The following is an 18,897-nucleotide window of genomic DNA, read 5'->3' as shown; positions in this document are numbered from 1 at the left end:
GGGCACTAGAGCATCCTTAACACCGTCCCGGATTTGGGCCGCAAGTCCCCTCCACGTCATCATTCCCTCAAATCAGGGGTTCTATATATTTGTGAGGCTGCAAATGTATTTCTACAAATTGTATTGTTAAATTTTGAATTTTAATATAAATTGTCTATAATGCAAATTAAACAGACTATATTTAAAATGCAAAACTCAACAATAATAATTGCAATCTGTTTATAACTAAAATGCAATCTGTTGAAATCTATTTATAATTTCTACAATTGTATATTGCATTTTAGATTTATAATATTGCATGTTTTGTGCACGTGAAAGCACAAGATTAGATTAGATACATGCTTGTAACTTTAAAATTAGTTATATCCCTAATTATATATATATAGGCATAGATTCCACCCTCAAAATCAATACCAAGCCCAATAATTGAACAAAACCTTTTCAACATGTCCACCACCGTGCTCGAAACCACCGGCATCCCTCCTCCGACAGGCTCTGCCGCCGACCTCACCCTCCCCCTCTGCTTCTTCGACCTCATCTGGCTCCATTTCCACCCCATCCGCCGCCTTATCTTCTACAACCACCCTTGCACCGAGGCCGAATTCTCCTCCACCATCGTTCCGAACCTCAAACACTCCCTCTCTCTCACCCTCCAACACTTTCCCCTCGTCGCCGGAAACCTCCTCTTCCCTCTCGACACCGACAAATTCCGCCCCCTAATCCGCTACCTCTCCGGCGACACCGCCTCGCTCACGATCGCCGTCTCCCGCCGCGACTTCGACGAACTCACCAGAAGCCACGCTCGAGACTCCGATCAGTTTTACGATTTCTCCCCGCCGATGCCGATGAAGGCCGAGGAGGAAAATTACAAAATTGCCCCTCTCATCGCGCTCCAGGCCACGCTCTTCCCCGGCCGCGGGATCTGCATCGGGGTGAGCAATCACCACTGCCTCGGCGACGCGAGTTCCGTGTTTCGATTCGTCTCGGCCTGGGCTGAGGCGAATCACCGCGGCAGCGGTGAGCAGTTTAAAAACTGCTCATCGCTACCGCTGTTTGATAGATCTGTATTTGGAGATATCAAGGGCATAAGCGACAATATGTGGAGCACTATGAGGAATATTCCTATGACTCAGTCAAGTTCGCCTGTGCCTACTAACAGAGTCAGGGCCTCGTTCACACTCCATCGGTCCGATATTAAAAAACTCAAGGATGTTGTTTTGTCGAAAAAGCCCGGCCTAGTTTACATCTCTACTTTCGCCGTCACGGCGGCGTACACGTGGAGTGCCGTTGTGAAATCCGCGGCCGCCGCCGGGGAGGCAGCGGACGAGGATGGGATCGAGGCGTTCCTTTTGCCGGCGGACGGAAGGGGGCGGCCGAACGCGCTGGTTGACCCGCCGGTGCCGGTGAATTACTTCGGGAACTGCGTGGGTGGTGGGGTGGCGGTGGTGGAGCATAAGAAGTTGGCGGCGGAGGAAGGATTTGTGGCGGCGGCGGAGGCGATTGCGGATTTGATCAAGAACAGAGTGAATAATAAAGAGATATTTTTTGGAGATTTGGATGGTTGGTCATCGTATATGTCGAAATTGGCGATGTTGAGTAAATTTGGAGTTTCTGGTTCGCCGAAGTTTGATTTCTCGAATGCGGATTTCGGATGGGGAAAGGCGAGGTGGTTCGAGTTTTTGTCGATAGATGAGGAGAAGTATTCAATGTCGTTGTGTAATTCGTTGGATTCCGAAGGCGGTTTGGTGGTCGGAATTTCGCTGCCAAGAAAGAGATTGGAAGCTTTTATAACAATTTTTGAAGAGGGTCTTAAATTTTGAGTACTAATAATGTTGGTGCAATGGTGCTAAAATTTGATTATAAGTTTCTATATTTATTTTTATTGTGTGTATAGTTGATTTTTTTTGACAAAATTTAAAATAATGTTGTTTTATTAAAAAATGAAAATGAGAAAAAAATAAAAATTAATAATTAAAATTACATAAAAAATACTACTATTATGATCGGACAACGTATGATCACCCGATCTTGTAGAAAATTGACGGTGCTACTGTTGAAACGACAACCACTTACAAACTTAATAACGGAAGATTGAACCGTTAAAACTTATCTCCTTTGGTAAGAATTATGCTTTATGAGTCGTCTAACTTCGGTTAAGGTTTTGGGACGATCAGATATTTTTTGAAAATCCGGTCGTGAAGAAAATTGAGACTATCTCTTGTTTGGTGAAAAAGTAAAAAGAAAAGAAAGAAAAAGGGAGAGATGGAGAGAGGGAAATGTTAAGAGAGAATGAAATAAGATGGAAGCGTGAGTTGCAGAGAACTCACTTTATTTTTATTTGTTGATGGACTCATATAATTATTTTTCATTGGATTTGGAAGAATTAATTTGTTGGACTACAACTGCATAAATCTTGGGCTAGAATAAGATTATCCGTAAGCCCATGCCATTTAATTAATTGCTTGGGCTTAAGTTTCTTTCAACTAATTTAAACAAGTGCTATTCAAGTATTCCCTCTGACTCTTTCAGATACTTCGTAATCATATGAACAACCCATGTACCTATTCTTTGAAATTTCTACCCATAATCAAATACTATAAATCAATTTTGACCAATTGATAATGATTCCATGTGACTTACGCGTGACCGTAGGTCCAATAAAATAGAAAAATGAATAAAATAGAGTAAATAAAATACTATTAAAAAAAGTAAATTAATTGTTATTATATATAAAAATGACTTTAACTAAAAAGAAATTCTCTGAAATAAAAAAAAATGATTTAACTAAAAAAAAAAACAAAGAGATTCCAGTTATTGAGTATAATGATTAAATAAATCCAAAAATCACTAATGTCTAAAATAAATATTGAATCTCATACTCCAACTATAGAATGTATTAGAACAAAAATTTAAAAATATCAACACAAAAAAGACTGAAATCTCATCTCAAATTTATCAATGTGAACACAAAATATCATCGAAATCTGTATATAGACATATATTCCACCCGAAAAATGAATACCAAGCCCAATAATTGATCAAAACTTTTTCACTATGTCCACCACCGTACTTGAAACCTCCACCATCTCCCCTCCCCCGCCTCCGCCGCCGACCTAACCCTTCCCCTCTGCTTCTTCGACTTCTTGTGGCTGCATTTTCACCCGATCCGCCGCCTCATCTTCTACAACCACCCTTGCACCGAGGCCGAATTCTCCTCCACCATCGTTCCAAACCTCAAACACTCCCTCTCTCTCACCCTCCAGGCCACGCTCTTCCCCGGCCGCGGCATCTGCATCGGGGTGAGCAATCACCACTGCCTCGGGGATGCGGTAGATCTGTATTTGGAGATATCAAGGGCATAAGCGACAATTTATGGAGCACTATGAGGAATATTCCTTTGACTCTGTCAAGTTTGCCTGTGCCTACTATCAGAGTCAGGGCCGCGTTCACACTCCATGGTCTGATATTAAAAAAGTCAAGAATATTATTACGTCGAAAAGGCCTGACCTAGTTTACATCTCTATGTTCGCCGTCACGGCGGCGTACATGTGTAGTGTCGTGGTGAAATCTGCGGCCACCGCCGGGGAGGCGGTGGACGAGGATGGGACCGAGGTGGAGCATAGGAAGTTGGCGGCGGAGGAAGGATTTGTGGCGGCGGTGGAGGGATTTTATCAAGCACAGAGTGAATAATAAAGATATTTTTTTGGTAGATTTGGAAAATTGGTTGTCGGAGATGTCGAAATTGGCGGGTTGAGTACATTTGGAGTTTCCGGTTCGCCAAAATTCGATTTGTCGAATGCGGATTTTGGATGGGGAAAGGCGAGGAGGTTGGAGGTTTTGTCGATAGATGAGGAGAAGTATACGATGTCGTTGTGTAATTCGCTAGATTCCGAAGGCGGTTTGGTGGTCGGAATTTCGCTACCGAGAAAGAGAATGGAAGCTTTTGTAACCATTCTTGAAGATGGCCTTAAATTTTGAGAATGTTGTTGTAATAGTGTGAAAATTTTGATTAAAAGTAAAAAGTATCAGTTTTATTATGTGTATAAATAATTTATTTTGATGATATTTGAAATAATTTAGTTTTATTTTTTTAAAAAAATCAATAAATTAAAAAGAGAAAATAAAAAATAAAAAATATATGAAAAATACTTATTTTGAATAACTCAAAAATATTGTGGTTTACAATGACATAGTTGCAAAAAATTTCTCGTACTAATATTCATTACTTTTTTAGTTATTAGACACAGGGTATTTATGTGTGGATCGAGCGACTGTTTTGTAGGTATTTTGAGTGTGAAAAATTGACCCAAAAATTTAATGCTATTTTATATAACTCAAATATCTAAGTTAAAAATTTTATTTTAATGATAAGTATATCTATCTCATAAAAATATGTATTTTTTATTAGACACAAATTTTAATGCATAATTGATAAAGTATTTCAATATATTTTAAATATCTAACTCATTCTCGAATGAAACCATCTCCCTCAATTATGAAATTTATGTAACTATGAGTCTTAATTACGTGACTAGTTTGCATAACAATGAAATAATCTCACACGAAAGCTTTCGTCAAGTAAAATTGCAACAAATATTGTGTGTGGCCATTATATTTGAATAAAATAGTGTATCTTTCTTCATCTTCTAGAATGATGGAGGTGGCAAATATGATTCAATCTTGACCAATTGACAAAGACCCCATGTGAGTTACAATTAAAAAACTGCAGGCCTTTATTGTCCCCATATTGATATGCTCAATTTTAATTTGTAGATCGAATCAAGTAGTACGGCTTCAATCTAAAGGGGACAAAATCCTAAACTTTAATTATGACAACTTTCGTTAATTTCTAGTCTTTGTTCGGCTAATATGACAAATCAAGTATGGACTAATCCTCCACACACATTATATATGTCGGTATTATCAATAAGTTTGTCTGTTTATTTTTTTAGTTAATATGCAAAATTAGATAGCAAAAATCAATATTGGAATATATGATGGTTTAATTAACACATGAGGCTATAGAAAAACATGCAATAACATATGTTATAAAATTATTATCAGTATTATATACTTCACTTTTAACCAATAGTCGATGCAGATCCAAATGCGGTCAAGATTAATCAACCATGTTGTCATCCCATGAGCACGAGAAAACCCTAAATATTAAATGTGGGTTTTAAGCTCACAGTGACCCCACACTACGACAATACATTTCTAATCTTTCGAATTGAGGTTACTTTCGTTTGTCGTCTGTCATCTATTGTCAGCAGTAACTCTACCTTCCGACGTCGATGAAAACCTTTTTAGACCACATGAGTTTCGATTCACGCATTCGACACTGATAAAAACAGCTAATATTTTTAAACCAAAATTAATTTATACTCCCTCTGCAACCACATGCCACTAATTTTTTTTTGAACTCACTTTCCCCACTCTCTTTTTTCTCATAAAAAATGTTACTTTCATCATTGAAAAAATAAAAAAAATAAACCATTATTATATTCAACTCATCCTCCTCCAAAATCCTATAACATCACATCCATGCAACATCCTTCCTAGAACCGACTGAATAATACTTTAATGCATATACAAACAAATTTATTCTAGAAACGCAACAAGAGTTCAAATCCAAATTGAACTATTGTCATTCAAATAGCAACCACAAATAAATCTATAAATACCCTCACAAAAACAAGCCACTTTAGACCAAATCCAATAAAATCCACACCTTTTTCCCTCCAACCCCAAATTTCCACAACCACCATGTCCACCACCGTGCTCGAAACCTCCGGCATCTCCCCTCCGCCGGGCTCCGCCGCCGACCTCACCCTCCCCCTCTGCTTGTTCGACATCATCTGGCTCCATTTCCACCCCATCCGCCGCCTCATCTTCTACAACCACCCTTGCACCGAGGCCGAATTCTCCTCCACCATCGTTCCAAACCTCAAACACTCCCTCTCTCTCACCCTCCAACACTTCCCCCCCGTCGCCGGAAACCTCCTCTACCCTCTCGACACCGAAAAATCCCGCCCCTTCCTCCGCTACGTCTCCGGCGACACCGCCCCCCTCACGATCGCCGTCTCCGGGCGCGACTTCGATGAACTCACCGGCAGCCACGCCCGAGACTCCGACCAATTCTACGAATTCCTCCCCCCGATGCCCCCGATCACCGAGGAGGAGAATTACAAAATTGCCCCTCTCATCGCCCTCCAGGCGACGCTCTTCCCCGGCCGCGGGATCTGCATCGGGGTGAGCAATCACCACTGCCTCGGCGACGCCAGGTCCATCGTCGGATTCATGTGGGCCTGGGCCGAGGTTAATAAACTCAACGGGGACGAGCAGCTGAGAAACCGCTCGCCCCCGCTGATCTATGACAGGTCGTCAGTTTTTGGGGACACCCAAAAAGCTGACGTAAAGTACTGGGGCGTGATGAGAAACATCCCACTGACGCCATCAAGTTTTCCTGTGCCTAGTGGCAGGGTCAGGGCCGCGTTCACACTGCACCAGTCAGATATTAAAAAACTGAAAAATAAGGTTTTGTCTAGAAATCCGGACCTAGTTTTCGTCTCGTCTTTCGCGGTCACGGCAGCGTACACGTGGAGCTCTGTGGTGAAGTCCGCGGACGCGGCCGGGGAGGATGTGGACGAGAGTAAAGACGAGGTGTTCTTTTTTCCTGCGGACGCGAGGGGCCGGCCGAACGCGATGGTTGACCCGCCCGTGCCGGTTAATTACTTCGGGAACTGTTTAGGCGGCGGGATGATCAAGATGGAGCACAAGAAGGTGGCGGCGGAGGAAGGATTCTTGGCGGTGGCGGAGGCGATTGCTGATCATATCAAGAATCAGATTAACAACAAGGAGAATTTTTTGAAAGGAGCGGATAATTGGTTGTCGGATATGCCGAAATTTGGGGAAATGAGCACTTTTGGCGTTTCCGGTTCGCCGAAATTCGATATGTTGAATTCGGATTTCGGGTGGGGGACGGGGTCGAGGTTGGAGGTTCTGTCGATGGATAAGGAGAAGTATTCGATGTCGTTGTGTAATTCGTCGGATTCTCCCGGCGGTTTGGTGGTCGGATTGTCGCTTCCTAAGGAGAGGATGGACGCTTTCGCAACTATCTTTGAAGATGGTCTTAAATTTTGAGCGTTAAATTTTGTTATTTAATTTAATTTTTTTTTTAAGTTTTGTTGCTTCAAGATTTAAAAATATGTCATTTGATATGATAGATTTATCACGTAAGTTTTTAACATACATGGTTTTTTTTTCATAAAAAGCCATAGTATATGTTGAAAAAAAAATTCATAGTTAAAATTCCACAAGTAAATTGCTTCAAGTCAACAAAACTTTATTGAAAAAAATCGATTCACTACTTTAATTAGTGTGTTTATTCTTCTGATATGATGATTACATGGAAAAAAAAAAATGAAGGTTGAAAGGGAGAAAATTTTGAGTGAATTATGGCCGTATATAATCACAGATATTTTGGGAAAATAAAAAAGATAATTTATTTATAAGAAATGCTATAGGACAATAATACGTCGGCAATAATCATGGTGTATTATGTGTTAAGTATTTATTGTTGTAAATTTTAAATAATGTTTTCTTGTTGAAGTTTGACGTGGTGTGATATGGGTCACTGAGCACTTGCTATATGCAATTCTTTAGAACTTTCCATTTGAAAATGCATTTATATCTATTAATAGATTATGATTTTTTATTAAGATAAATCGAATTTGCTACTTTTATATTCATTTCTTCTCATCTTGGTAGAGTTTTATAATATTATTTATTTAAATACTCAATATATATATACTAACCGAATTAGGCTCTTATGTGTTGTACTTGAAATGAGTTATGAAACCATATTTATTCTACGATATGAATTGTCAGCTGTCACAACTTTCTTTGTTAAGTCCTATGAATAAAATAAACGATAGGTCATTATCTCAAGACAATTCAATCTAGAATTAATTTATAAAGTGACAAAAACAATGATATTGACTTTGATAATGCCGTCCTAATAGTACTTGCAAAACTGAATGGTTCATTTCAATTCCATGTGGGGCATATTATTTTAGTACATATACGAATAGTTTTTCTAATAGCAAAATACAAAGTGACGTTGATTTTGTGTAATTGAGTTAGTGTGGCATCGTCGAAAATTTTTTTAGCATCAGCAATGGAGAATTGCAAAAGATATAGTAGATGAATAATGGGAGGAAAAAAAAAAGAATGCATAATAGAAATTAGAATTATGCTAGTACTATATGTGCTTATTATCCTTATAAAACAAGGTGCAAGTAAATTAGAGTAATATAAAACTAAAAGTTGGATATATGCAAATAAAATAGCAGTTAGAGTAAAACTATTAGATATAAAAGTGTAAGAAAATAAAATAAGGATATATTTTTTTTTTATAGGTAGAAGGATTTGAACTTGGAAACAAAAAAATATACTGTAATTAAGAAACTAAAATAAATTCTTGGAAGTAAAAGTGTAAAAATAATGATTTGTTACTTAATGAATTGAATTTTGGGAACATTAAACAAACTCCTAGATATAAGAGTGTAAAAAATAAAGCAAAGAAAAAAAATTGAATTTTAGGCTCAAGGGGGGGTCAACTTGGGAGCATAAACATGCAAGTAAATTGTGCAAAGGATAAAAAAATGAACAATTTGCTGGCTTAGGGATTCGAACTCGGGTAGTGCAAGAACAATGACTTGGGCTAAAACCAACTGGGCTACTCACAATCTTTATCTTTGTAATACTAGTATATATATAATAATAATTGTATAAGCTGGGGGGCCCAGTGGTACATATACGAATAGTTTTTCTAATAGCAAAATACAAAGTGACGTTGATTTTGTGTAATTGAGTTAGTGTCGTTATCGTTCTAATACAAATGGAATTGAGTTGCTTCAAATTCCGATCAGCTGGCAAGTTCATGCAGGTTAAGGATTTCTCTTAATAGGTCATGTCTAACGGGTTGAATCGTTATCAGATCGACCCTATAATAACACAATTTCCATGATTTGATTTTATGTAATAAGCTATCTTATTCACACTCAATAAAAATAATTGAACTTTAATTTTTTAAATTTTTTACATTATCAGTGTTCTATGACACAACATAAAAAATGAAATTTTGGGTAACATTTTGATGTACTTATCATTCTTATCTAGGAGAAGTGAATTTAATTAGTTTTAGCAAAGAGAATGTTCAACTATAAGATTGCTTTATTCTTTTAACTATAAAAACTACGATTTGAATAACAATCAATCGAAAACAAATTCTTCTCCAAACTCTTCACTGCATCCAAAAATTTTCCAACCAAATTAATGTTATGATCTATTTTTGCTCAATTAAACAATTGAAATAGTCGCATCACGCACTATTGTGGTGGACCACAATTTGTTCCGATTCTAAATCCTAAATCCTAAATCCTAAACACACAAGAAGCCCATGTTCCCTTACGTCTCCGGCGACTCGGTCCCACTCGCGATTTCGACGAGGTCACCGGATATCACCCTCGGGATGCGGACCAATTCTACGAATTGATTTTCTAGCAAATTCTCGGCCGATCTCGATAGATCGATCGTCAAGGACCCTGCCGGGATCGACTCGATATTTTAGAACGCAGTGGAACAAATTCCGATCAATCCGTCCCCGTCGTCGGCGTCTCTGGTACCGACACATAGAGTGAGATCCACATTAATTCTCTCTCATTCACACCTAAAAACACTCAAAAACTCGGCAAAATCTCCGGCGTCATCGTTCAACGCAGCGGTGGCGTTACGACCTGGTTGTGTCTGGCGAAATCGGCGGACGCCTTGATAGATCCTCCAATGAACCATCTCATACAAAGTTTCCTCAGTTATGAAATTTATGTGACTGAATTTTAATTATGTGACTAGTTTGCATAATAATGAAATAATCTCACACGCAAACTTTCGTTATGTCAAATTACAACAAATATTGTGTGTGGCCAATATATTTGAATAAACTAGTACTCCATCTTTCTTCATCTTCTACAATGATGGAGGTGGCCAATATAATTCAATTTTGACCAATTGACAAAGACCCCATTTGAGTTAAACTTAAAAAACTGCAGGCCTTTAAAGAGCCTCATGTTGCGACAATACATTTCTAATCTTTTAAATTAGGGTTCACGTTTTTCATCTGTCATCTATTGTCAACGGATGTCACACTGCCTCTACCTTCCGACGTCGATAATGACTTTTTTAAACCCCATGAGTTTTGTTTCGTGCACTCCATTCGACATTGATCAAAGACCCCCATATTAATATACTATTAGCTATCTTTCTCAATCTTCATTAAGTACTTTAAAATTAAAATTCTCCCATTAATATATTCAATTATTACTCATCCTCATCACATCCATGTGACCATGCAACATGTTTTCAATAAAATAGCTACCAATACCATAGATAAATCTATAAAATACACTCAAACAAATCAGCCAATTTAGACCAATTCCAAAAAAATCCACAACCACCATGTCCACCACCGTGCTCGAAACCTCCGGCATCTCCCCTCCGCCGGGCTCCGCCGCGGACCTAACCATCAACCTCTGCTTCTTCGACATCTTCTGGCTCCATTTCCACCCCATCCGCCGCCTCATCTTCTACAACCACCCTTGCACCGAGGCCGAATTCTCCTCCACCATCGTTCCAAACCTCAAACACTCCCTCTCTCTCACCCTCCAACACTTCCCCCCCGTCGCCGGAAACCTCCTCTACCCTCTCGACACCGAAAAATCCCGCCCCTTCATCCGCTACGTCTCCGGCGACACCGCCCCCCTCACGATCGCCGTCTCCCACCGCGACTTCGACGAACTCACCGGAAGCCACGCCCGAGACTCCGACCAATTCTACGAATTCCTCCCCCCGATGCCCCCGCTGGCCGAGGAGGAAAATTACAAAATTGCCCCTCTCATCGCCCTCCAGGCGACGCTCTTCCCCGGCCGCGGGATCTGCATCGGGGTGAGCAATCACCACTGCCTCGGCGACGCCAGGTCCATCGTCGGATTCATGTGGGCCTGGGCCGAGGTTAATAAACTCAACGGGGACGAGCAGTTGAGAAACCGCTCACCCCCGCTGATTTATGACAGGTCATTAGTTTTTTGGGATACCCAAAAAGCTGATGAAAAGTACTGGAGCCTGATGAGAAACACCCCGCTGACATCATCAAGTTTTCCGCTGCCTAGTGGCAGAGTCAGGGCCGCGTTCACACTGCACCAGTCAGATATTAAAAAACTCAAAAACAAGGTTTTGTCTAGAAATCCGGACCTAGGTTTCATCTCGTCTTTCGCGGTCACGGCGGCGTACACGTGGAGTTCTGTAGTGAAATCTGTGGACGCCGCCGGGGAGGAGGTGGATGAGGATCGTGACGAGGTTTTCTTTTTTTCGGCAGACGGGAGGGGCCGGCCGAACGCTATGATTGACCCGCCCGTGCCGGTTAATTACTTCGGGAATTGTTTAGGCGGCGGGATGATTAAGATGGAGCATAAGAAGGTGGCGGCGGAGGAAGGATTCGTGGCGGCAGCAGAAGCTATTGCTGATCATATCAAGAATCAGATTAACAACAAGGAGAATTTTTTGAAAGGAGCGGATAATTGGTTGTCGGAAGCGTCGAAATTTAGGGAGTTGAGCACTTTTGGCGTTTCCGGTTCGCCGAAATTCGATATGTTGAATTCGGATTTCGGGTGGGGGACGGGGTCGAGGTTGGAGGTTTTGTCGATGGATAAGGAGAAGTATTCGATGTCGTTGTGTAATTCGTCGGATTCCCCTGGCGGTTTGGTGGTCGGATTGTCGCTTCCTAAGGAGAGGATGGAGGCGTTTGCAACTATCTTTGGAGATGGCCTTAAATTTTGAGTGTTTGATTTAGTTGTGTGATTTTGATACGATCCTTTGATTTCTCAATTATTTAGTATCTTTTATTTTACCATATCTTTTCCCTGTCTTTGTTTTCTTATTCAATAAGTTAGGTAGTATTCTAGTATTATAAATAGGAGATCTTGTTATTGTTTTAAATCAATCAATGAATGAAAATATTATTTGTCCACATATCCGCCGAGCTCTAGCCGTCGGACAACTCTACTTCTGCAACGCTCGATGGGAAGGATTCCCGCGCGCCACGTCGAAGTCAAACCACCATCATGTCGTACGACTACATCAACTATTGTCGTCGTCAATACAACCTCACTTAGCCTGCGCAACCGTTCCGTCCCTACCAGCCGGTCCAACCACGACGTGGAACCTACTGGGATTCCCCCGGAATCCGACCACTATCGAGTTTCCAGCCCTACGACCCACCACAGTTGCGGCATCCCTTTTGTTGGGAACCACCGCCTCGCCGTGCATCGCGAGGATGTTCGGATTATGATCAGCCCGTACAGCGAATTGATCGCTGCTGTCCACCACCGTATTTTGGCCCATATATGGACCCGGATTCAGACCTGCAGCCACGACAATCCTATGCACGATATCGTTCGTGGCAGCCTCAATATGAGCCTCGTTTAGCCACCAAAGTGGAGGACCCGATCAATGCAAAATTAGACCGCTTATTGGAAGCATTTGACAGGATGGAAACTTGGGTCGATGCTACATATCGCCTATTAGCAAATTCCGATCGTCGCCGCAGCCCGAGCCCACCTTGATCAGCCAAATGTTTCTGCGCCGCTCCGAAAGATGGCATATCCTCCATCGAGAAATAATGAGGCTTCTTTCGGACCTTTGGGTTTAGTCCCCAACGAGTCAGCGGATCCACCACGACACCACACTAAACTCGATCAACCCCCAGCGCGCCAGCCTTCGTGTTGGAAACTACCTCTAATGGCAACCCCTGTTGTAGACAAGATCCACCAACCCTACCAGCCGCCACCGCTGTTGCCGCGATCAGATCGCCAGTCGCAACAGCCGAGTCCAACACTGCCCTTGGAGCTGCTACCCTACTCCGCTCCAAGACCTTCCCCGCCCATGCACCCACTATCCGTGACAGTTCCATTGTTGGCCTCTAATGGTCATTCACAAGCTGTCCCGAGTTCAAGGAAGAAGGAGTGGCAAATAAATCTTCACAATACTGATGAGTATGGTTTGTTAAAAGTTGTGCCTTGCCTTCTTGATATTGGGGTGGAAGAGGGCATTGTTGAAGACAAATTGAAAGAGAATGGAATAGGATCGAAAGATTTAGTTTGGAGTGAAGATGATGAAGATAGTGATATATTTAAGAGGATCAAAATGATCACTGCGCGCGCATTCGATCCTGGTATATGTGTTAGTTTCAGCAATCAAAAAAGTGAATTTCTTGCTATGCAGATGGCAAAACCGGATCGACGTGATAGCAAGAAGGAGCTTCCACATGAAGAAGTAATCAAGTGCTTGTTTGCCATAGGGACCTTTCGCATCGAGCTACACATGCCTGCAAACCATGTTGTCTTCAATACTGCTCCGGAATTTAATGGGGATTTGAATGTCACTGATATTACAAGCATGAATCCTCGATTACCATCGCTCGACACCGATAGAAGGTTGATTCCACCGCGAAATAACAACCGTGTCTGATCATTCAGAGACGTGTGGCAGAGTTTTCCATTTTAGCGTTGAATTTGGATGACCTCATCAGTATGCCTTCGTTGATTTCTTTTGGAGGTGATGAAGGTCCTTAATAGTTTTTTTTTGAAGTTTTGTTGCTTCAAGATATGAAAGTTTTAAGAGCATCTCCAATCATTTACACTAAACTCAAACTCATATTAGTATAGATGTCATATCAAATACTCCTTCTGTCCCATTAAAAATGAAAACGTTTTCCTTTTTTAGCTGTCCCATTAAAAATGAAACGTTTATTAAAATGGAAACAACTCTATCTCTACTTTTTCATCTTTATTACTTTACTCTCTATTCATTAACTCACAAAACAACACTACATAAAATCTCGTGCCGATATCCAAATGTTTCATTTTAAGTGGGACGGAGGGAGTATTATTTTACTCAAACCATTTACACTAAACTCAAACTTAAAAGAATATTCTCTATATTATGCCTTTTTCACTCACAAAATTTGAAAAACTTTTAGGTTTTGGTTTAGTGTAAACCTAAAGAAAGGTATTTTTTTTTCAAAAACCAAAAATGAAATTGGTTTTTGAGTACTATTGGAGCTAAATACCTATCCCGTTTTAGGTTTTAGAGTACGCTTGTATATGGTCTAAGTTATTAGATATGATCCGTGACCGATTCAGAATATAATTTTGAAAGATACAAAATTAAGTGAATGATAGATTGTAATTTTATCACGCAAGTTTTTCTCTATCTAATAAAAAAACAGTGTCCCTATTTATTTTATGTAAAAAACGGTGTCTCTATCGAGTGAGTGATCATAGGTCTTTATCCCTAGACAATTCAATCTAAAATTACTCCCTCCGTCTAAAAAAAATTAGACAATTGGTGTATGACACGGACTTTTAATGTAGAATTGATAAATTAAGAGAGAATGAGAAAAAAGTAAAAGAGAAGAAGAAAAAGTATGAGAAAGATAGTGTTAATGGAATAATGTGTATGATTATTATTTGTTGAAAACTTTCCACAAATGAATGTGCTCTATTTTTTTATTGAAGATCAAAAATGATAAATATATCTTACTCCCTCCGTCCACGAAAATTTGTCCCAGTTTTCCATTTCCGTCCGTCCCCCAAAATTTGTCCCATTTCACTTTTACCATTTTTGTTAGTGGACCTCATATTCCACTAACTCATTCATACTCACATTTTATTATAAAACTAATACTTTAAAAGTAGGACCCACAATCCACTAACTTTTTCAACTCACTTTCCATTATATTTCTTAAAACCCGTGTCCGGTCAAACCGGGACGAATTTTCGTGGACGGAGGGAGTATTTTTTTTAGACAGAGGAAGTATTTTTTTGTTAACAATGATATTGACTTTGACCCTAATCCTAAAACACACCATGCCGACTTTACGAGAAACCGTTAGAATCCATCCTCCTCCTGACACACCGGGCGAGATGACGCTACCACTGACTATGTTCGACATTTGGTGGATTCACGTCCGCCCACACGGCGCCTCGTCATCTACAACCTCCTGTGCACCATGACAGATTTCCGCGACACTATGGTCCCGTACGGCCGTACCTCAAACATCGCTGGGGCAAATGTGCTCTGCCACTCGGATCCCGACCAGAAGCCCTTGTTCTGTTACGTCTCTGGCAACTCGGTCCCACTCATGATAACCGAATCTAGTCGCGATTTCGACTAGGTCACCGGATACTACTCATGAAACTTTCATATGATTGTTCGCTTTGAAAATCAAATACGACTAAGTAATGTGTTTTATTTAAATTCAATTAATGAAAGATATTGTCTAAAAAAAACATCTTGAACACTAAATTGAATCATATTTTTTTTAATGTTTTAGCGAAGTTAATTCATTTTATTTTTTAATAAAAAGCTAACACATCAAATTACTCACTTTATTTTATTATTTACTTTATTTTTTTTATCTTTCCTACTTTATTCTCGATAATTTAATTAAAATGGAGGGAGTACAAAACAACATTTTGAAAACTGTTATGTCAAAAGTTCAAACTCTAACATCTAGACCTAAAATGAATGTTAAAAGAAAGTGGCATAATGGTCCCACTATATATATAATTTTAAATGAAATTTATTAGAGTGGTTAGTGAAATGTAGAACTTTAATACTGCTTCTGTCCTTGAAAATTTGATATTCATATTTTCTGACAAACCAAATAAACAAGTAAAATTCCTATTAGCATGAAAAAGAGAGGAACTTTCAGTTATGCATTACATTATAATGATTACATAGATCTAAAAATAACTAACGTCCAAAATAAATATTGCATCTCATACTCCAACTACAGAATCTACTACACCAAAAAATTACAAATGTCAACACTAAACGTAACTGAAATCTCATCAATGTGAACACAAAATGTAACTGAAATCTCATCTCTCTTATAGCAATTGTGATAAACTCAACACATTACATACCAATAACTTACTACATAGCAATGTGTTTAGACTAATGTAATTTACTTATCTACTAATGTTTGAAGCTAAATATCTCAGTGAAATTTAAATTTAACATTTGAATTTGAGCTATAAATACCCTTCTAGTATTATTGAGCAACAACCACCACCACCATGACTACCATACTCCAAACACTCCAAGTTTCTCCTTGTGGCGGCGCCGCCGCCGAGATCACACTCCCCCTCACCTTCTTCGACATGTGGTGGGTCCATTTCCACCCAATCCGCCGCGTGCTCTTCTACGACCACCCTTGCTCCACCGCCGAATTCCTCCACACCATCGTCCCGAACCTCGAAAAATCCCTCTCCCTCACCCTCAAACACTTCCCCCCCGCCGCCGGCAACCTCCTCTACCCCACCGACACCGCCAAAAACAAACCCCTCCTCTGCTACGCCGCCGGCGACTCCCTCCGCCTCACCGTCGCCGAGTCCGGCCACGACTTCGACGACCTCACCGCGAACCACCCGCGCGACGCCGACCCGTTCTGGGACTTCGTCCCAGAACTCGCGCCGCCGGCCGAGGCCGGCGCGTGCAGGCACGCGCCGCTCATGGCCGTCCAGGCGACGCACTTCCCCGGCCGCGGCGTCGCCCTCGGGATCGCCAACCTCCACCTCCTCGGCGACGGAAGCGCCGTCAACGCGAGCCTGATCCTCGGCTGGGCCGCGATCAGCAAGTCTGCTGGAGACGAAGAGTTTCTTCGCCTCCAGCAGAAGTCCGCGCCGATCTTCGACCGGCGCGTGATAAAAGACGCCGCCGGGATCGACGGCATCTTCTGGGACGAAATGAGAAAGGCGCCCTTTTCGCCAGCGCCTTTCCCACTGCCCACTAACCGGGTCAGGGCGACTTTCGCCCTAACCCGGTCCGATTTGGAAAAATTAAAAAACCGGGTTTTGGCAAAAAAAACCGGTTTGAACCGGGTTTCGTCTTTCGTCGCCACAGCCTGCTACGTGTGGAGCTGTGTGGCAAGGTCGGAGCCCGACGGGGACGACGCGTATGAGCTGCTCGTCGTCCCCGTCGACGCCAGGGGGCGGAAGAACGCCCTCATCGATCCCCCCGTGCCGGGGAACTACTTTGGGAACTGTATCGCGTTCGCAGTAGTCGAGATCCGGCACGGGGAGCTGGTGGGGGCTGGCGGGTTCGAGGCGGCCGCAGAGGCGGCGACGGTGGAGATTAGGAATGGGGTGAATGATGCCGCGGCGCTTCTTAAAGGGGCGGAGGATTGGATGAATGAGATGAAGAAATGTCAAGAGAAGAAAATGAAGGTGTTTGGGGTGTCTGGATCGCCGAAATTTGATCTGGCGGTAGCGGATTTCGGGTGGGGAAAGGCGAAGAAGGTGGAATATGTGACGCTTGATGGGGAGAATTATTCGATGTCTTTGGCTAATGCAAGAGACGGCGGCGGAGGGTTGGAATTTGGGCTGTCTTTGCCGGAGAAGAGAATGGAGGCTTTTATGGCTATATTTGCCGATGGTCTCACCAAATAATTATTGCTACATTTTTAAAGAATTTACTCCTAAAAATGAAGTGGTGTTGATGCGTATCAACTACTAATAAATTATAAAAAGTGTAGTGTTTTTTTTAATTGTTTTATAATAGACTAATTTGAAGCAAATATTGCAAAATTAAAGATGATTTGATTACAAATTAAGACATTAATTTTTACGGAATGGAGTTATTATATTGTGAATGTTAATTAAAAGATTACTCCTATGTACCCGAAACAAAGTTATTTGTTTTCATATCATGTTTACTTTGACATGTTAATTTCAATTTCAACTATTGTGTGATAATTAAACTAATTGTTGAAATACTATTTTTAATTCATATTTCATGTAGATCCATTTTAAACCGAAATCAAAATTTTATTTTTGATTTTTTGAATTTTTTTTTTGTTTTTTGGAATTCTATAGATATTTTAAATTTTTGTTATAATTTTTTAGATTTGTGAATATTTCTAATTGGCAAAATATACTCTCTCCATCTCATTACTTATGAGTTGTGAGTTGTGACACATACTTTTGGGCAGATTTTTAGTTATGTGTATTTAGTAGTTAATTGAAGAGAAAATAAAGTAGAAGTGAGAAAAAAATAGAGAGAAAAAATATGAGGGAAGATTAAATAAAAGTATGAAAAAAATGTCATTTATAATGGGACGGCCCAAAAAGTAATATGTCTCACTTAATAGTGGGACGTGGAGTACTATTTTTTCTCAAAATTAGATTTTCAAATTTGATGACTGTTATTTGACATAAATCATACTCCTACAAAAAGTTATATGAAATGTTTCACATTTGTTTTATATTAGTACACAAAATTTAAGTTTATATAAATCATACAAAAAGTTTGACTTGTGTTCTATTTTAGAACATTTTGTTATTCTTGTTTTCTTGTTTGGATATCATTAACTCTTTTGCATTAATGTTTTATGTTGGTAGAAAATTTTTTATTACTCACTCTGTCCCAACAAAAATAAGACATTTAGGACTGCACAAGATTTAATGCATAATTGATAAAGTAGTAGAAAAATGAGAAGACTAGTGAAGAGAGTGTTTATTAGTCTTTAATGATGGGTCATTATGGTATAAGTTATAAATAAATTCAGTTTATGGGTTCAGGGTTTGAGAGAACTTTCCATAAATGAAAGTGAGATATTTTTATGGGATGAGCGAAAAAGAAAAATATCCTTATTTTTATGGGACGAATGTAGTATTATTTTATATACGTACAAAAAATTTCATAAATATTTTATGTTTTGTACGCCAAAGAATAAAAAGTAACAATGTCGAAATACATATGGCAGAATGTACTAAA

The 18,897-nt window shown here is 40.2% G+C and overlaps 4 protein-coding genes and 1 pseudogene across 4 annotated transcripts; all 5 read left to right on the top strand.

The window, feature by feature from the left end:
- The first annotated feature begins 396 nt into the window (after nt 1-396).
- On the top strand, nt 397-1,880 carry LOC125195884 (malonyl-coenzyme:anthocyanin 5-O-glucoside-6'''-O-malonyltransferase-like). Its single transcript, XM_048094159.1, has one exon. It carries the CDS (start codon nt 447-449, stop codon nt 1,818-1,820), a length of 1,374 nt encoding a protein of 457 aa, XP_047950116.1. The 5' UTR covers nt 397-446; the 3' UTR covers nt 1,821-1,880.
- Nucleotides 1,881-3,074: 1,194 nt separating this feature from the next.
- On the top strand, nt 3,075-4,025 carry LOC125195612 (annotated as a pseudogene).
- Nucleotides 4,026-5,692: 1,667 nt separating this feature from the next.
- On the top strand, nt 5,693-7,247 carry LOC125191898 (malonyl-coenzyme:anthocyanin 5-O-glucoside-6'''-O-malonyltransferase-like). Its single transcript, XM_048089323.1, has one exon. It carries the CDS (start codon nt 5,767-5,769, stop codon nt 7,141-7,143), a length of 1,377 nt encoding a protein of 458 aa, XP_047945280.1. The 5' UTR covers nt 5,693-5,766; the 3' UTR covers nt 7,144-7,247.
- Nucleotides 7,248-10,465: 3,218 nt separating this feature from the next.
- LOC125193612 (malonyl-coenzyme:anthocyanin 5-O-glucoside-6'''-O-malonyltransferase-like) lies at nt 10,466-11,968 on the top strand. Its single transcript, XM_048091444.1, has one exon. The coding sequence runs from the start codon at nt 10,519-10,521 to the stop codon at nt 11,893-11,895; it is 1,377 nt and encodes a 458-aa protein (XP_047947401.1). The 5' UTR covers nt 10,466-10,518; the 3' UTR covers nt 11,896-11,968.
- Nucleotides 11,969-16,199: 4,231 nt separating this feature from the next.
- LOC125195611 (malonyl-coenzyme:anthocyanin 5-O-glucoside-6'''-O-malonyltransferase-like) lies at nt 16,200-17,570 on the top strand. The gene has a single exon (XM_048093745.1). It carries the CDS (start codon nt 16,200-16,202, stop codon nt 17,568-17,570), a length of 1,371 nt encoding a protein of 456 aa, XP_047949702.1.
- Nucleotides 17,571-18,897: the final 1,327 nt, after the last annotated feature.

This window comes from Salvia hispanica, chromosome 6 (assembly GCF_023119035.1).
Source record: "Salvia hispanica cultivar TCC Black 2014 chromosome 6, UniMelb_Shisp_WGS_1.0, whole genome shotgun sequence".
Lineage (NCBI taxonomy): Eukaryota > Viridiplantae > Streptophyta > Magnoliopsida > Lamiales > Lamiaceae > Salvia > Salvia hispanica.
Note: the sequence above shows the minus strand (reverse complement) of the source record. Positions and strands in the feature narration are given on the sequence as shown.

Excerpts from the sequence above, each read along its gene's own strand:
- LOC125193612 (XM_048091444.1), top strand. The coding sequence starts at position 10,519 with ATGTCCACCACCGTGCTCGAAACCTCCGGCATCTCCCCTCCGCCGGGC.
- LOC125195611 (XM_048093745.1), top strand. The coding sequence starts at position 16,200 with ATGACTACCATACTCCAAACACTCCAAGTTTCTCCTTGTGGCGGCGCC.
- LOC125195884 (XM_048094159.1), top strand. The coding sequence starts at position 447 with ATGTCCACCACCGTGCTCGAAACCACCGGCATCCCTCCTCCGACAGGC.
- LOC125191898 (XM_048089323.1), top strand. The coding sequence starts at position 5,767 with ATGTCCACCACCGTGCTCGAAACCTCCGGCATCTCCCCTCCGCCGGGC.